Raw genomic sequence first — 18,901 nt, 5'->3', positions numbered from 1 at the left:
GACTCCCAGTTTGAGAACCCCTGGTCCTGCCATGAGTGCAGGGGAATGGACTAAATGACTTCTCAAGGCCCTTCCACTCCTCTGACGCTGTGATTCTTGAATTATGGGTGCCAGCACTGGAGGCAGTACTGCAGCAGTGGTTGCACCAGAGCCGAATATAGGGGCAGTGTAACCTTGCTACTTTTACTCAGTATTCCCATTTCTACCTCCGCAGATCGCATGAGCCCTTTTGTGCACAGTGGTGGCCGGGGGCTCATGTTCAGTCGATTAGTCATCAGGACCCAACTCTTTTCCAGAGTCACCACTTCCCAGGATAGAGTCTGCCATTCTGCAGATACGGTCTTCATTCTTTGTTCCTAGCTGGGGAAGGACATTTGGTCAGATTAAAACACATATTGTTTGCTTGTGCCCAGTTTACCAAGTGGTCCAGATTGCTCCATCAGTGTCATCTCCTCTTCATTATTTACCTCTCCGTCAGTGTTTGTGTCATCTGCCAACTTAACCAGGAATGATTTTGTTTTCTTCCAGGTCATTAATAAAAATATTAAATATCTTAGGGCCAAGAACTGATCCCTGCAGTACACCCCTAGAAACATAGCTGCTGGATGATAATTCCCTGTTTAGTTACATTTTGAGATCTGTCACTTTGTCAGTTTTTAATCCATTTAGTATGTGCCATGTTAATTTTGTATAATTCTATTTTTTCATCAGAATGTCCTGTGGCCCTTTTATCAACACAGTTTGCGAGCCATTCTGCAAGCCTGTGACGCAGGGCTAGCTGTGTGTCACATCTGATCCACATGTGGCCTCTAGCCAAGCAGAGATCCTGACACTGACCAACCCTAATCTTGGGGTGACCCATCCACCAAGCTGGACACAGGGCCTGAATCTGATAGACTACTCTGAGCCTTAGGAACAGGCTCTGACTAACTAACCTCTCCCATCCCCATCAGAGATGGGGTCTGACAGTGATGTCTTTTGCTTACTGCTAGAGCCAGACTCATGTGCTTCCAACCCCTTTCCCAGCACTGTGCATTGACATTGATTCCTCCACCCATGTGCAGATGGGAAGCCAGACATGGGGCTGGCAGAAGTAGCATATTCATTAGCAAAAAGAAAAGGAGGACTTGTGGCACCTTAGAGACTAACATATTTATTTGAGCAGCATCCGATGAAGTGAGCTGTAGCTCACGAAAGCTTATGCTCAAATAAATGTGTTAGTCTCTAAGGTGCCACAAGTACTCCTTTTCTTTTTGCAGATACAGACTAACACGGCTGCTACTCTGAAACCTGACGTTCATTAGTGTTTGTTTGGATTTTCCTGGCTTCCCTCCTGCCCCCCATGGTGAGAGACGCTTGTATTTCCCTGGGGACATGCACTTTGATCCATCTCCCAGGGGATGGGCCAGGAATAAAATTCAATTCAGTGAGATATTATTGGAAAGACAAGCTGTACAAGTGCTGCCAAAGTGTAAGAAAGAGCCAGACACCCACTTCACCTGCTCTTGGTCAGATGTGTGTGTAACTCTCCCAGGATGATGTCAGATACCATGTGTGGGGTGTAATCACATGTCTAGTCATTACCTTCTGTTCCTGACCTGGTGGCATGGGCTCCATAGCATGGGGCTCTCTGCTTATCTCCAGCACCCACGGGCAGGCACAGATTTCATTGATCACCCTTTTATGAGATGTCTTTTATGGTTCTTAATCATCTGAAGGAATCTCGCTCTCATCTGTGGGACATTGGATAGAAAGCACCTCAGTCTCTCCTCCACCATGTTGGCTACACAGTCACTCCTCTCTGGGTTAAGACTGCTTTGTACCTCATCTTTACCACTAGTTTGTGGTCACTGATTCATCCCCAGGAGAGCTCTAGAGACATCCCTGCAGCCCTGCCTATCCCCCTGAGGGTGAAGAGATTCACGCTGGCACCAAACACCAGTGGTGTCCATGGAGGCACTACTGCCATAAAGTTCACCCCAGTCTTTGCAATGTGTCCTCTTTTTGCAAGTGGTACATGACTCCAGAGAGGAGCCTGGGCTAGTTTGGATTGGGGATAGGGTCATGCTGGCTTGCAGGGGTCACCTCACTGCAATTGTTCAGCTATAGGGTCAATGTTTCATTGTTGCACACATACTTTGGCACCAGCTGGTTCCAGCAGTTCTTGGGGGAAGGTTGGTTGGTCCCTCTGTTATGATTTACAATCTTCCCACTGAGCAGGGGTAGATCTCAGGGACAACTCTCCAACACCCTGTGCAGACCCATCCTGGTTCTATTGAGGACAAACCCCCAGTCTTTTGCCCTACGCTGGGCTGGCGAAACCTGGCTCTCTCTGAGGGGCTCAGGGCTCTGCCTTTGTTAGACTTTGGCAGTTTGCCAGGCCAATAAAATTTCATTGAACCAAATTAGTCTCCTTTGAGTTCGTCTCTGGGCTGGTGGGGCTCTCACCCAAGGAAGAATTCCTGGCTGGATCCACTCCGGGGAGCTCCTCTGATGAAGTTCAACAAGAACAAGTGCAGAGTCCTGCACTTAGGATGGAAGAATCCCAGGCACTGCTACAGACTAGGAACTGAATGGCTCGGCAGCAGTTGTGCAGAAAAGGACCTAGGGGTTACAGTGGACGAGAAGCTGGATATGAGTCAACAGTGTGCCCTTGTTGCCAAGAAGGCTAATGGTATTTTGGGCTGTATAAGTAGGGGCTTTGCCAGCAAATTGAGGGACATCATTCCCCTCTATTCGACATTGGTGAGGCCTCAGTTTTGGGCCCCACACTACAAGAAGGATGTGGAAAAATTGGAAAGAGTCTAGCAGAGGGCAACAAAAATGATTAGGGGGCTGGGGCACATGATTTACGAGGAGAGGCTGAGGGAACTGGGATTGTTTAGTTGGCAGAAGAGAAGAGTGAGGGGGGATTTGATAGCAGCCTTCAATTACCTGAAGGGGGGTTCCAAAGAGGATGGAGCTTGGCAGGTCTCAGTGGTGACAGATGACAGAACAAGAAGCAATGGACTCAAGTTGCAGTGTGGGAGGTCTAGGTTATATATTAGGAAACACTATTTCACTAGGAGGGTGGTGAAGCACTGGAATGGGTTACCTAGGGAGGTGGTGGAATCTCCTTCCTTAGAAGTTTTTAAGGTCAGGCTTGACAAAGCCCTGGCTGGGATGATTTAGTTGGGGATTGGTCCTGCTTTGAGCAGGGGGTTGGACTAGATGACCTCCTGAGGTCCCTTCCAACCCTGATATTCTATGATTGATCCTTAGTGGTCTCACCTGTGGCAGGTGATACCCTCACTATATAGCCATCTGTAGTGGTTTGCAGCCTGGCTTGTGATGTCTGGAGAGGTATCAAGAATGAGTGCAGAAGCTGGGAAGAAGCGAGGCCGAGCCCCTGCCTCTGGGGACAAGAAATCTAAGAGGAAGGTGAAGAGGAGGGAGACCTACTCAGTCTATATCTACAAAGTGCTGAAACAGGTGAGTGAGGGGCTTATCCCACCTGGCTATTCTAATCAATTCTAGCCATTATGTTGTTACCCCTACAGGTGGGGTGGGATTCCCAGAAGGAGACTGTGTGTCTGTGTTAATGTGAGTGTATCCGCTTCTGAGCGTGTGTGTGTGATTCCAACCTCCTTAGGTCTCTGGGTGGCATGAGCTAACTGAGGGGAGGCACTGAAGAGGGGCATAGGACCTGCAAGATCCTAAGGGGTGGCCTATCCTAGCCCTCACCTGGGACCTAGGACAGGATTGTTGCTAATAGCCCCTTCCCCAGGATTTTATCTCTAGCACTGGTGCTACCACCCCTCCTGTATGCAAATATTCCTGGTCTGAATCACTCACTCTTTGACCAATGCCTCTCTCTAGTGTCTTCACACGCAAACTCCACTACCTTCTGGGCTTAGTCATCGTTTGTCAATTACACCTGTTCCTAGGCAGTCCATTAGCTCCCCCGGTCAGTCAGTAGCTCTGAAATCAGTGGGCCACAGATAAGTGCAGGGTTCCTGTGTTGTCTTCCCAGAGCCCTAGTGACAAGGGCTGTCCCTCCCCCACTCCAGGATGTGAGAGGCACATACAGCCAGGGTGGGAAGCACCAGTACTGGGGCTTTTGAGCAACCTAGAGAAATACTCTACATAAAGTCGGGGGAGGGAGTTGGCAGCTGCTATGGCCCTGCTGGGTTCCCATGGCAAAGTCCTGCTTGATGTCTCTGTTTCCTAGCTCTGCAGGCTAGTGCAGAGTGAACTGGGGGAAGTAGGTAGTAGCCAAGGGCTCCCCTCCCCAATATCTAGTGGGGTTGTGCTGACACCTGTGTGATGAGTGTGCTATTGCTCACCCCCTGAGCAGGGGGCTGCATGGTGTGCAGTCTATATGAAACACCCACCATCACCACCTGCTGTCCCCAATCCCAAGATGGGTGACCTCTGTGGCAGAGACTGCCTGCAGCACCCAGCAGAACAGGGAGCCTTGACTGGAGCCTCTAGGTATTACTGTAATGCGGATCAAAGACAACAGGCTGGGACTGGCCGACTGCCGGCACATTTCATTAGCGTGTGCACCCAGGGAATTTTATTTATTTTTAAAGGTGAACATTTATTGAATACTCAGTCATAAAGGACATTATTTTTATTCATCAAACAAACTAAAGAAACTAAAAATTAAATTTAATGTTTTTTAAATTAACAACTAAATTTTACTTAAAAAATACAAACTTAAAAAATGAGACCCAAAATAACAAATTTTTCTGTAGTGATAACCAGGCGTAGACAACTGTAGAGTCAATTTTCATGATCTTATCTTTAACCAGATAATGAGCTAACCCAAATTGACCAAAACTGATTAAGGCTTCTTCATCTTCCTGTCCTAGAGAATGAGAGGTCGCTCACCAGGTGTTAAGGACTTAAATTCCTCAATCACCTCACCGTAACTAACTGACAAAGCCAATTCTTGCTCAATGTACAAAATCGTGAGGGAGTTGGAAGTACAGTGTCCCAACAGCACTTCGTGCCACTTGCCTGAGGCCGGACTGGAGTTGTCTTGGCTTATGACCAGTCCGTCTGGAGCCCGGAGTGGTGCCCTCCTTAGGGTCACAGGCCCTTATTGCTTCTCCTGCCAGCTGCCTTCACGGGTCCAGAAATGCCCCGTCTGCCTGCTGTGCCCTGCTGTCCGTCCCTTTCCTGCAGCTCCCCTGGGGCAAGGGAAAGGCCGGAGGCAGGCCTGGGGTGGAGCTAGCTACCACCCCATCTCTCACGCTTCCCTTTCCGGCCAGGTTCACCCTGACACGGGCATCTCCTCGAAGGCCATGAGCATCATGAACTCCTTCGTGAACGACGTCTTCGAGCGCATCGCCACGGAGGCCTCCCGCCTCGCGCAATACAACAAGCGCTCCACCATCACCAGTCGCGAGGTGCAAACTGCCGTCCGCTTGCTGCTGCCGGGGGAGCTGGCCAAGCATGCCGTGTCCGAGGGCACCAAAGCGGTCACCAAGTACACCAGCAGCAAGTGACCGCCAGGCCAGCGTGCGGGGCGCCGGTGGCTCTGTCCCTGCCCCCGGAATAAAGCCGACACCCTCTATGGGAGCAGTGCGAGTCTGACTCCGCCACCGCCCGGGGCTGCCCCCGCCCCAGCCGGGCATGGGTTGCAGGGCCTTGGGACAAGGGCCGCGAGGGGATCTGGGGGGGGGGCACAGGGGGGCGAGGGCAGCAGCCGCCCCGCCGGGAGCATCGCGTGGGCCCAGGCCAGGCTGTGCAGGGGCCAGGCTGTGCGGGGCCAGGGTGCTGCTTGCAGGGGCCCGCTCGGCCCCTCTCCGCTCCCATGTGGTGGGGCAGTGATGAGCCTTCCGCCATCTCCACGGCAACAGCCCGCGCAATGGGGGGGGGGGGTTGGGTCTCCGGGGCGACGGGAGAACGCCCCGTGCGGGGCAGCCCCGGGGGCGGCGCGGAGTGGGCATGGGCGGCGGCGGCATGTCCAGCCGGTGAGGCCTGGCGTAGGGGGCTGGGGGAAGCCTGGGCCGCCCCTTGGCCCCGGGCCTGGTGTGGTGTGGGGCGGCGGGGGGAGTCAGGGCAGTGTGGGCAATGGGGGGGTCTGAGGGGCACACAGGTATTGTGGGGGTCAGTGGGGTGTGGGCACTGGGGCAATGGGGGGGTCTGAGGGGCACAGGGGTATTGTGGGGCGTGGGCACTGGGGCGATGGGGTGGAGGTTTGGTGAAGGACAGAAGGGCGAGGGCAGCAGCCGCCCCACCGGGGCCAGGGCCGTGCGGGGCCAGGGCGCTGCCTGCAGGGGCCCGCTCGGCCCCTCTCCACTCCCACGTGGCAGGGCAGCGACGAGCCTTCTGCCGCCTCCACGGCAACAGCCCGCGCAATGGGGGGCGGGGTTGGGTCTCCGGGGCGACGGGAGAACCCCCCCCGTGGGGCAGCCCCAGGGGTGGCGCGGAGCGGGCGTGGGCGCCATGTCCAGCCGGTGAGGCCCGGCATAGGGGGCTGGGGGAAGCCTGGGCCGCCCCTTGGCAGGAGAGGCCCCGGGCCTGGTGTGGTGTGGGGCGGCGGGGGGAGTCAGGGCAGTGTGTGGGCACTGGGGGGGTCTGAGGGGCACAGGGGTATTGTGGGGTGTGGGCACTGGGGCAATGGGGGGGTCTGAGGGGCACAGGGGTATTATGGGATGTGGGCAATGGGGGGGTCTGAGGGGCACAGGGGTATTGTGCCAGGGGGGATCAGTACATCATGAGGGGCGTGGGCACCGGGGTGATGGGGTGGAGGCTTGGTGAAGGACAGAAAGAAGCAGTCTGACTTTGACTTTGGGCTCCTGGAGGGGAGGCGGGCACTCTAAGCTGGGTTGCAGTTGCGGGTTGGGGGGCTGGTAGTGCCCATCCATACAGAGACATTACCCCAAATCACTGAAGCTGTAAATTATACCTGCTGCAGTTATGTGCAGTCCCTGTGCAAACAGCCCATGGACCCCAAGGGTGGGGCCGTTCCACTGGAGGGAGGACAAGGGGGTAGTTAGGTCCCAGCAGCGTGGGCTTTGGCCACATCTGCAGCCCCCTGGCCCTGAGAAGATGTCCTGCTCTCTAGCACCTACACGAGGATGTGGCTCGAGTCCCAGGCTTCCCTAAAGGAGCTGCTGGCCCAGGAGCTGCCGTCTCAGCCCCCACAGCCTGAGAGGGACCAGAGGCTGTTCTTCCACATGCTGGCCACCCTGTTCCTGCGCTACACTCAGATCCTGCGCTGCCTGGAGGCCTGCTATGACCAGATGGTGCATCCGCAGAAGCGCCGGGTGCTACAGCACATGCTCGATGGGGTGATGGGCCGGGTGCTGGAGCTCAAGAATGAGATGGTGGAGACTGAGCTCTCTGAGTATCACTACATGGATGACGTGCTGCAGGACCTCAAGCTCACCCCAGTGAGAGGGGCCTGGGGTGAAGGGGGGTGGGGCCCTTGGGCTGCATGGGGCCTATGGGCGGTGCCCTTGGGGTGCAGCATCTTGATATAAGATGTACAGTGAGCTGGCCTTGGGATGGGGGGATGCTGTGGGGTGGGAGTGGGGCAGTGTCCGGGTGTGCTGTCCTAGCCTGGGTGCCCAGTGTTGTTGGGGTGCACTGAGCCACTGCGGTCCCACACCAGTAATGTTGGTTGGGTGCAGGATGGGGAGGCAAAGGTGCAGTGTTGGAGCACTGAGCTAGCTCTGGGTGAGGGAGGGGCAGTGTCATGGGGGGCACTGTAGTGGCGTGGGGAAGGGCAGTGTGGGTGGGGTGCTCCATACTGGTGTTGTGTAGGGGTGGCACATTGCTGGTGTAGGATAGCAGTGTCATTGGGGTGTATTGTTCTGGGGTGGGGTAATCTCTGCAACATGCTCCCTTCCCCCATGGAGAGGAAGCATTGTAGGGCAGATACTGACTCCAGTGCATTATCTGGCTGGGGACGTATCTTTGAAGAGGGGTGGCTCGTGCTGACATGTGGCAAAGAATGTGAAGAGAAGATGTTTCGATTGCTAATACTGTATCCCAGTCCTAGGAGTCTGGATAATATGGAAGAGGAAATGGAATTTCTCACCGTTGAGAAGAAATGTTATAATTGGTATATGGCAGCTCAAGTGTGAGCTGCATTTGTGATCTCTCCCTAGACACTCTACCTGTCACTTGCAAAATCTGCCAGAATGGAAATCATGGGATAACCTCCCTTTAGACTAGGTCACCCCCGTTTCCACCTCCCTGTTGTGGTTACACGGTGAGCAATGTCTTACACCTCCTCTGGAATCTCTCTTGAGTGTGCCCCTCAGGTGACTGGTTCTGCTTCCTCCCCTCTGTCTCCAGGGGTGGGGGTGCCTGCAGTTCTACCCCTCAGACTGGATCCTGGTGTCACAGCCCCCTTCTTTCCAAACATGTCATGACTGGCCCAGCTGCAGTTGGTACATGCAAGACAGTCCTCTCAGTGCCTGTAACCTGCTGGTGTTTAAAGTGACTCAACAGCTTCTTCCAGACAGGTGCATTGTCCATTCGCCCAAAGATACACAGCAAGCAGAGGAATGGGCAAACCACCTGAGATCCACATAATCCAGGGTATAGTGGTATTGGAGCAGTCTGGAGAGTGACTCCAGCACCTGAAATCCATGATGGAATGGTGCTCTGGCACATCACCTGGCACATGGGGTCACAGCACCACTCATATTTGGCCCATCTGTCCCTCCGTCATGAGGATGGAAGGATGGCTGAGCCAAATATAGTTGCGGATTGGTCCTGCTTTGAGCAGGGGGTTGGACTAGATGACCTCCTGAGGTCCCTTCCAACCTTGATATTCTATGGAATATGAGTGGAGTTGCAACCAGGCATAGAATCATAGAATATCAGGGTTGGAAGGGACCTCAGAAGGTCATCTAGTCCAACCCCCTGCTCAAGCCAGGACCAATCCCCAACTATATATCTTCCCAGCCAGGGCTTTGTCAAGCCTCACCTTAAAAATATCTAAGGAAGGAGATTCCACCACCTCCCTAGGTAACACATTCCAGTGCTTCACAACCCTCCTAGTGAAAAAGATTTTCCTAATATCCAACCTGAACCTCCCCCACTGCAACTTGAGACCATTACTCCTTGTTCTGTCATCAGCTACCACTGAGAACAGTCTAGATCCATCCTCTTTGGAACCCTCTTTCAGCTAGTTGAAAGCAGCTATCAAATCCCCCCACATTCTTCTCTTCTGCAGACTAAATAATCCCAGTTCCCTCAGCCTCGCCTCATAAGTCATGTGTTCCAGTCCCCTAATCATTTTTGTTGCCCTCCGCTGACGTCTTCCAATTTTTCCACATCCTTCTTGTAGTGTGGGGCCCAAAACTGGACACAGTACTCCAGATGAGGCCTCACCAATGTCGAATAGAGGGGAAAGATCACGTCCCTCGATCTGCTGGCAATACCCCTACATATACATCCCAAAACGCCATTGGCCTTCTTGGCAACAAGGGCACACTGTTGACTCATATCCAGCTTCTCGTCCACTGTAACCCCTAGGTCCTTTTCTGCAGAACTGCTGCTGAGCCATTCGGTCCCTAGTCTGTAGCGGTGCATGGGATTCTTCCGTCCAAAGTGCAGGACTCTGCACTTGTCCTTGTTGAACCTCATCAGATTTCTTTTGGCCCAATCCTATAATTTGTCTAGGTCCCTCTGTATCCTATCTACCTCTCCCCCCAGTTTAGTGTCATTTGTGAACTTGCTGAGGGTGCAATTAATCCCATCATCCAGATCATTAATAAAGATGTTGAACAAAACTGTCCCCAGGACCGGCCCTTGAGGCACTCCACTTGATACTGGCTGCCAACTAGACATCGAGCCATTGATCACTTCCCATTGAGCTCGACAATCTAGCCAGCTTTCTATCCACCTTTAGTCCATTCATCCAGCCCATACTTCTTTAACTTGCTGGCTAGAGTACTGGCTCCCACAGTACTCTAAAAAAGCTTTGCTAAAGTCAAGGAACAACACGTCCACTGCTTTCCCCTCATCCACAGGGCCAGTTACCTCGTCACAGAAGGCAATTAGATTAGTCAGGCATGACTTGCCCTTAGTGAATGCCCTTGAAGGTCTACAACAGTGGTCAGCAAACTTCAGCATGTGGCCCTCAGGGTAACCTGCTGGCGGGCCACAAGACATTTTGTCTACATTGACAGTCCGCAGGCACGGCGCCCCGCAGCTCCCAGTGGCTGTGGTTTGCCGTTCCCGGCCAATGGGAGCTGTGAGAAGCGGCGGCCAGCATGTCTCTGTGGCTTGCGCTCCTGATTTTAAGATTCCAGTCATGTGACATGTCCCACCAGGTTTCAGTAATGCTATGGAGAACAGTGAAATCTGTACTGTTTGGATGAACATTATATGTAACTCAGTCTCCTGGCCTGATGTTAGTCTGGGTGACTGCATGGAGCTGAATCAAAGGAGGCTGTAAAGGGGAACAAACTGGAAAGGAAACAATGACCGAGATAATGCATCTCCAGTGACAATGCCAAGGGTCCTTAAGGGAAAAATGGGTGAACAGGTAACTGGAAAATAACCTGGCTGAGGGACAGGAAGGTAGGTAACAGGCCTATTTTTCCAAGACTAGAGCCTAAAGCGAAAAGAACCCTGTCTCAAGGTGAGCAGGACCCAGCAGCTCGGAGAGAGAAACTGCAGGAGGAGATACAGCCTTCTGACAGCTCTGCCTACATAAGGAAGGCAGGGCCTTTAGGGATGTGGCTGAGGCAGCTGGGCTCACCTGACCTTTGAGAAAGGTGCTGAGCTGTAGGTAAGACCCATCATGTAGTGCTAAATTTTAATAGTGCAGGAGGCCTGCAGAAATGATAGGACTCATGTTGATAATTCTGTCATGTGTAAAACAAATTTTGGAGACTCTTGTGTGTGGTAACACCATAAAATAAAACACTCGTATTCAAAAGCTAACTAATATTATCAGAAAATTTTACCTAACTGAAAATCTGCACAACAGCAATGATGAGGATTTACACGATGGGTATTTATTACTAATGTAGTATCAACAAACTGCATGCTGAACTTTAAAACAAAGTAGCAAGGCACAGCCAAAGATGGCTTGGATAATATCAACTTTTCCATACATCATAATTAAGTGATGGACTTCTCATTTGATTTATTGTCAGGTTAATCACAGAAACTAAGGAATCTGTTTTCTAAGCTTGCCCAAAAGCAGCAAAGATCCACTGTTAACACCTGGCAAGAAGAGGTGCCAGCGCTGCCGTCTAGATAGCTTTGAAATCTTTAAGATAAACATAGAGCAGCAACTACAATTGACAAGAAGTAGATTTGCGGCCATCGGGCAACAGGCGAGCAAGCGTCTGAGCTCTCAAGCCGCTTTGTTTCATAGACACTTTGTCCCTCTGAAAAGGCAACACAGAATGACAGGCCCCATTGGCTCTCAGAACAAACCCCTGCTCTGCTCCTGTGCTGAACAGGGACTGCTCAGCAAACCACCCCCATCTCACGCATACCCCAGCCCAACCACAGACCCCTGAATGCCCCACTCATATCTCAGCAACCCTCCACCACCACCACCCATCTCATCAGCCCTGATGCACACCCCAGCCCCAACACTTCCGCCCCACTGTCCACAGCTCCCAACTCCAGCACCCCAAAGCACCCCCAACCTTCACCCTGTAGTCCCCTACCATTCCCCACTCACCCTATAGCCCCCAAGCCGCTCGCCCACCACCCATAGGACATAGCTAGCCACTCACTGCCTGGACCTGTGGTGGAGTATTCCGCTCCCAATCCAGAGCGGTGGCTCCTGACTCTGGCTGACTAACGGCTCCACTCTCTCCCATCGCCCACCTGTACCCACATGATGTGGGCCACATTGAAGAGAAAAGTGGTGTCATGACCAGGCACACAGGAGTGCAGCACTACTCAGGTGTGGCCCAGGTAGCTGCTCATCCATCATGATGGAGGGCCAAACCTGAGCGGCACTGGAATCCAATAAGCCTGGTTGCAACGCTCAAACTTGGACCGCTGTCCCCATCCCCAAATGTCAGACAGGAGCCACTGGGTCAAACCCCAGCAGTGGTGCAGCCTCCCATGCCACAGTATTCTTGCCAGCAAGTTAAAGAAGTATGGGCTGGAGGAATGGACTATAAGGTGGATACAAAGTTGGCTAGATTGTCGGGCTCAATGGGTAGTGATCAATGGCTCCATGTCTAGTTGGCAGCCGGTGTCAAGTGGAGTGCCCCGAAGGGTTGGTCCTGGGGCCAGTTTTGTTCAATATCTTCATTAATGATCTGGAGGATGGTGTGGATTGCACCCTCAGCAAGTTTGCTGATGACATTAAACTGGGAGGAGAGATAGATACGCTGAAGAGAAAAGTGGTGTCATCAACAGGCACACAGGAGTGCAGCACTACTCAGGTGTGGCCCAGGTAGCTGCTCATCCATCATGATGGAGGGCCAAACCTGAGTGGCACTGGGATTGTTTAGGGCCAAACCTGAGTGGCACTGGGATTGTTTAGGGCCAAACCTGAGTGGCACTGGGCTTGTTTAGTCTGCGGAAGAGAAGAGTGAGGGAGGATTTGACAGCTGCTTTCAACTACCTGAAAGGGGGTTCCAAAGAGGATGGCTCTAGACTGTTCTCAGTGGTAGCAGATGACAGAACAAGGAGTAATGGTCTCAAGTTGCAGTGGGGGAGGTTTAGGTTGGATGATAGGAAAAACTTTTTCACTAGGAGGGTGGTGAAGCACTGGAATGGGTTACCTAGGGAGGTGGTGGAATCTCCTTTGTTTGAGGTTTTTAAGGTCAGGCTTGACAAAGCGCTGGCTGGGATGATTTAGTTGGGGATTGGTCCTGGCTTGAGCAGGGGGTTGGACTAGATGACCTCCTGAGGTCCCTTCCAACCCTGATATCGTTATGATCAAATTAAAATAGAGAACAGGATGTGGATAAGCACCTTTCTGTAATGTGTGAAAAGGAAGTGTGGTGTTATGGGGTACTTTCATTTGGTGGAGGTTGCATGGCCACTAGTAAAACATTAGTAGATTTTCTGAAAGTTGTAGATTATTTTCTAACACAAAAGTTATTACAGCCAACATGAAGTAACTATCCATTGTGCTGGATAGAGACGAATTAATCACTGAACTGGAAGCTGTTGGTTGCCTAGGGACCAGTGATCGTTGACCTGATTGCATTTATTATGGGTGAACAGAGGACAGTTTTTACCAGTAATGTATATACTTGGTGTTTCAAAAGAGTGAATTTCCCATCGGTAAATCTGAGTGAAACTGATTGCAAGAGACAAATTAACAGGAAAATGTGAATGAAAATTGGGAGCTCTTTAAGGAGAGTTTATTAGATGACCAAAAAGCCATGGTTCCACAATCAGGAAAGAGGACAACTTTGGCTAAAAGCCCATCCTCTTTCAGTGGGGAAGTGAAGGCAGCAATTAGCAATAAGAAAGCAATATAAAACAAATAGAAAATGGGGAATATGTATAGCAATCAATATAAATGAGAAGTTGTGAAGTGTATGAAGTGAGCTGTAGCTCACGAAAGCTTATGCTCAAATAAATTGGTTAGTCTCTAAGGTGCCACAAGTACTCCTTTTCTTTTTGCAAAATTGATAAGGGAAGCTAAAGACATCAGGGAAAAAATCTGAGAGTGGCAGGTCTAAGGACAATAAGAAGGATTTTTAAAAGTATATTAAGGACACAAGAAATTCTAACAATGGTATAATTAGATGGTAACAGTAAAATTGTTAACGCGGAAAAGGCAGCAGTGTTCAATAAATATTCTGTATTTGGAAAGAAGCAGGATGATGTATTCCTATCACATGAGAATCCTGAAATATTTTCCAGTCCATTAGTAACCAAGGAGCATGTTAGATGGGATCTACTAGGGATAAACACTTTTAAATCAGCAGGGCTAGATAGCCAGTGTTTAATCCATTTACAATCAAGTTAACTGATAGGTCTCAAAATGTAATTGTAAAAATGGAATTGTCATCAAGCAGGTGTATTTTCAGTGGGTTCTACAGGGACCAATCTTGGCTCTATGCTATTTAATATTTTGATCAATTACCTAGATGAAAACAAACCCATCACTGATGAGATGACACAATAACTGGGGGAATGGTAAACGAGGAAGAAGACAGGTCACTGACAGCAATCTAGATTGCTTGGTAAACTGGGTGTAAACCAACTATGTGTTTTTAATACTGCTAAATGTATACATTTAGGAATAACGAATGTAGGCCATACTTTCAGGATGGGGGCGCTATCCTGGAGGCAGTGACTCTGAAAAAGATTTTGGGGGAGCGGTGGATAATCAGTTGAACATGTGTTTATTTTACCTCTGTATTGGTCACTAGTGTGACCACTGCTGGACCACTGTGCTCCATTCTGGTGTCCCCAATCCAAGAAGGATGTTGATTAAATTGAAAACGGTTCAGAGAAGAGCCACGTGAATGCTTAAAGGATTAGATTCAAACTGCTCAATCAGTGTCTCTGTTTAGCTTAACAAAGAGAATCCTAGAACCATAGGGTTAGAAGGGACCACAAGGATCATCTAGTCTAATCCTCTGCCAAGATGGAGGATTTGTTGTGTCTGATCCATCCAAGACAGGGCTATTCAACCTCCTTTGGAAAACCTCCAGTGAAGGAGCTTCTTCAACCTCCCTAGGCATCTGTTCCATTGTCCGACTGTTCTTACAGTTAGGAAGTTTTTTTTCTGAGATTTCATCTAAATGTGCTGTGCTGTAGTTTGAACCCATTGTCTCTTGTTCTGCCACTGTGGCAAGAGAGAACAGCTTTTCTCCATCTTCCGCGGCAGCCTTTCAAATATTTGGGGACTGTCATGTTCCCTCTTAATCTCCTCTTTTCCAAACGAAACATACCCAGTTTCTTCAGCCTTTGCTCACATGGCTGCATTCCATCCCTTTGATCATCTTCGTGTCTCACCTCTGGATCCTTTCCAGTTTCTGTACATCCTTTCTATATATTGTTGACCAAAATTGGACATAGTACTCCAGCTGAGGCCTAACCAGTGCCAAGCGAAACTATCACCTCCCATGACTTGTGCGCTATGCCTCTGTTAATGTAACCAAAACCTGCATTTGCTTTTTTGCAACAGCATCGCAGCGTTGACTCATGTTGAGGTTATGATCCACAGTGCTGCTGCCAAGCCAGTTATCCCTCATTCTGGTTTTTATGCATTTGTTTGTTCTTCCCTCGGTGTAGCACCTCACATTTGTCTGTTAATTTCATTTTTGTTGTCTATAGCTCAGTTCTCCAATTTATCAAGATCCCTTTTGATTTTTAGGTCTATATTCCAAAGTGTTTGCACACCTACCCCCCCACCCCCAGCTTTGTGTCCTCTGCAAATTTGGTCCATGTGCTTTCTCTTCCTACATCCATGTAATTAATAAAGATGTTTAAATAACACTGGACCCAGAACTGATCCTTCCAACAGAGAAGGTTAAGAAGTGACTTGATTACAATCTATAAGTATCTACATGAGCAACAAATACTGAATAGTGGGCTCTTCCATCTAGTAGAGAAAGTTCTAACATGATCCAGGGGTTGGAAGTTGAAGCTAGACTTCAGACTGGAAATAAGGCATACTTTTTTAATGGTGACAGTAATTAACCCTTGAAACAATTTACCAAGAGTTGTAGTGGATTCTCCATCATTGACCATTTTTAAATCTATACTGGATGTTTTTCTAAAAAGACCTTCTCTAGGAATTATTTTGTGGAAGTTTGACGGCCTGTGTTATATAAGAGGTCAGATTAGATGATCCACAATGGTCCCTTCTGACCTTGAAATCTATTAACTTGCACCCAACTGTTCTAAAAGAGCTGGCTGGGGAGACCTCGTCCCTGCTGGTGTTAATTTTTAGTAAATGTTGGGATATTGTGGTGTCATCATTTCAGGTTGACCCAGACTTCCCTTTGCAAATGGGTATGGTATTGCAGGTAAACCCTTACTTGAGTCTACCACCCCCCATCACTGGGGGTAGCATAGCAATAAGACTAGGGGTTCTCAAACTGGCAGGTGTGACCCCCTCACAGGGGTGCATGATGGGGGCTGTGAGGTGTCAGTTCTGTGGGGCTGACAGCTATTATCCCCCATTAAGTTAACCCCTGTTTTTCATTTATAAGGGGCATCCCAGTAAGAGGCTTGCTCTGTGAAAGGGGTCACCAATACAAAAAGTTTGAAAATGAATGAATGAGACTAAACAGACTATTAGCTGCTAAAGAGCACCCCCTTGTGAAGCGTTTCATGTATTAACAGACAAGTCAATGCAGAATATATACAAAATGTTCATCCCAGCTGATTGACAAGGTCGTTCTTAGTCTGTCTCCCACCTGAGTCTAGTGCCTACTTCTACCCAGGTTCTTCCCCAGGGGTTCTCTTGGTTCTGGTTTCTGCCCTTGGTGTTAGATCTTACTCTGATAGAGGCAAGAGGCCTTTCTCTGGAGCCAGGGTCCAGGGAGGCCCATCCACTGTGACTCTTCTCCGGGGACAGCAGCTGATCCTCACCAGGGCAGGCTTCTGGCCCCTGACTGGGAGACCCTGGATTGTGACTAGGCCCTCTTGGATACCTGCTGACTGCAGCCTCACTGGCTAGGAGGCTCCCCATTTTGGGGGGTTTGCTAGAGAGCTCATCCTCTAGGTCAGTGGTTCTCAACTGTTCCAGACTACTGTACTCCTCTCAGGAGTCTGGTTTGTCTTGCGTAACCTCCAGTTTCACCTCACTTAAACTACTTGCTTACAAAATGACACAAAAACACAAATATGTCACAGCACCCTATTGCTGACAAGTTGTTTACTTTCTCATTTTTACCATATAATTATGAAAGAGTAGAATATAAATATTGTACTTGCAGTTCAGGGGGATACTTGAGCTGTTTTCATGTGTGAGCCTTGTTTGAAGCCTGAGGGCAGAGCTGAAGCATGTAATTTAGCTTTGTGGGGGCTCCCTATAGCATGGGGCCCCAGGCCGTTGTCCTGCTTACCACCCCCTAATGCCAGCCCTGCACTTGCAATCCCCCTAACCCTATCCTGTAACACACAAACCCCAGGGCTGCAACCCTCAGGTTGAGAAACATTGATCTAGGTGAGTTGAGTACCCCTAGGGGTATGCATACCCCTGAATGAGAACCACTACTCTAGGCTCCCTGCTCAGCCCTTTCTTGGGAGCTTCTCTCCATAAGAACTTCCCTGTCTCCCTTGGGAGATCCCCTCTCTGAGCTTAGGTAACCTTTATTGGGTCCAGGTGCTCACTTACTAGGCAGCCACTTGCCCCCAGGTGGGGCCTTCATAAGGCAGTCACAGGCAGGCTGACCCCTCATGCCCCATAAAGGGCAGCTGTCCCATGACAGAGAAATTCCAAAGGACTGGAACAGAGCTCCCATTGCCCCTTTTCAAAGAGGGCAGGTACCTATAGACCAGTTTGCCTGACATGAACCCCAGGCAAAATAATGGAAAAGCTGATAAAAAATGAAAGCACAGGAAACTAATGCCAGTTGTCTCAGACTCACAAGCCCTGTCATGAATGGGGAAAGGGTAGCAACCTTTACGTATGCAGTAGCATAAAATCTCTCCTTGGCAACTACTGGATTGCCTTACCTGGAAGGGGTTAAGCAGTTCAAATAATCTAGTTGGCACCTGACCAGAAGGACCAATGAGAAAAGAAGATACTTTCAAACTGGGGAGGTGGGGGGGAAGGATTTGTTGTTCTCTTTTGTTGTTCCCTCTCCGGACAGAGGGAGGAGCCAAGCAGGTACAATATCTCCTGAAAATATACCTGGAATACTCCATCTAAAACCACAGAAATTGTAAGTAGGGCAAAGAAATGCATTAGGTTATCTGTTGTTTTGTTTTATGAATTTTCCTATGCTACAGAGGTAGTTCTAGTCCTGTTTTTGTAACTGGGAAGCTGAGCCTACAGGGGAATCTTCTGTGTTTTAAATCTTTTTATTACCCTGTAAAGTTACCTTCCATCCTGATTTTGCAGGTGTGATTCTTTTATTTTTTTTTCTTTATAAATAAAGTTGTTGTTTTAAGAACCTGATTGATTTCAGTATCCTGAAGACAAAGGGTTTGGTCTGTGCTCAAATTGCTAAGACAATTGGTTGGTATATTATTCTCAAGCCTCCCCAGGAAAGGGAGTGAAGGGGCTTGGGGGGATATTTTGGGGGGATAGGGATTCCAAGTGACCCTTCCCTGAATTTTTGTGTAAATCACTTGGTGGTGGCAGCAATAGCGTCCAAGGACAAGGAAAGGAATTTGTGCCTTGGGGAAGTTTTAACCTAAGATGGTAGAATATAAGCTTAGAGGGTCTTTCATGTGGGTCCCCACAGAACAAGGAGTAATTGTCTCACATTGCAGTGTGGGAGGTTTAGGTTGGATATTAGGAAAAACTTTCACAAGGAGGGTTGTGAAGCACTGGAATGCGTTACCTAGGGAGGTGGTGGAATCTCCTGCCTTAGAGGTCTTTAATGTCAGGCTTGAGAAAGCCCTGGCTGGGATGATTTAGTTGGTGTTAGTCCTGCTTTGAGCAGGGGGTTGGACTAGATGACCTCCTGAGGTCTCTTCCAACCCTGATATTCTATGATCTGTACCCCAGAGTTCAGAGTTGCGGGGGGAACCCTGACAGGACCTCTGTTCCATATGGTCCCTGGGAGGACCCTTCCCTTTAGTGCAACAGCCCTTCTCTGGGGTCCACCCACTCTTGGGCGCTAAGCCCTGGGCTCCACTGCTTCCTGGAACCACACCTCTATGAGCCTCCAGGCCACCTGTCACTCATTGTGGGCCCCCTCAGGGAGTCCACTTGCTCTGGACCTAGGATTGCCAATTTTAGTTGGACATATTCCTGGAGATTTAATCATATGACATAATCTTTAATTCCTGGAGCCTCCAGGCCAGTCCTGGAGGGTTGGCA

General features: G+C 49.7%; 2 protein-coding genes across 2 annotated transcripts in view; both read left to right on the top strand.

Annotated features, from left to right (window-relative positions):
- The first annotated feature begins 3,309 nt into the window (after nt 1–3,309).
- On the top strand, nt 3,310–5,563 carry LOC102938718 (late histone H2B.L4). The gene is made up of 2 exons (XM_007069823.3): nt 3,310–3,471; nt 5,259–5,563. Exons 1-2 carry the CDS (start codon nt 3,331–3,333, stop codon nt 5,493–5,495), a joined length of 378 nt encoding a protein of 125 aa, XP_007069885.2. The 5' UTR covers nt 3,310–3,330; the 3' UTR covers nt 5,496–5,563.
- A 1,183-nt stretch (nt 5,564–6,746) lies between these two features.
- The window catches only part of IQCA1L (IQ motif containing with AAA domain 1 like), a 78,366-nt gene continuing 66,211 nt past the window's right edge, over nt 6,747–18,901 (top strand). The window contains exon 1 of the mRNA XM_043538848.1: nt 6,747–7,388. Within this exon, the coding sequence (XP_043394783.1) occupies nt 7,074–7,388 (315 nt within the window). The 5' untranslated portion in view covers nt 6,747–7,073. The remainder of the gene's footprint in view (nt 7,389–18,901) is intronic.

This window comes from Chelonia mydas, chromosome 2 (assembly GCF_015237465.2).
Source record: "Chelonia mydas isolate rCheMyd1 chromosome 2, rCheMyd1.pri.v2, whole genome shotgun sequence".
In the NCBI taxonomy this organism is placed as follows: Eukaryota; Metazoa; Chordata; order Testudines; family Cheloniidae; genus Chelonia; species Chelonia mydas.
This window is presented reverse-complemented; position numbering and strand designations above follow the sequence as displayed.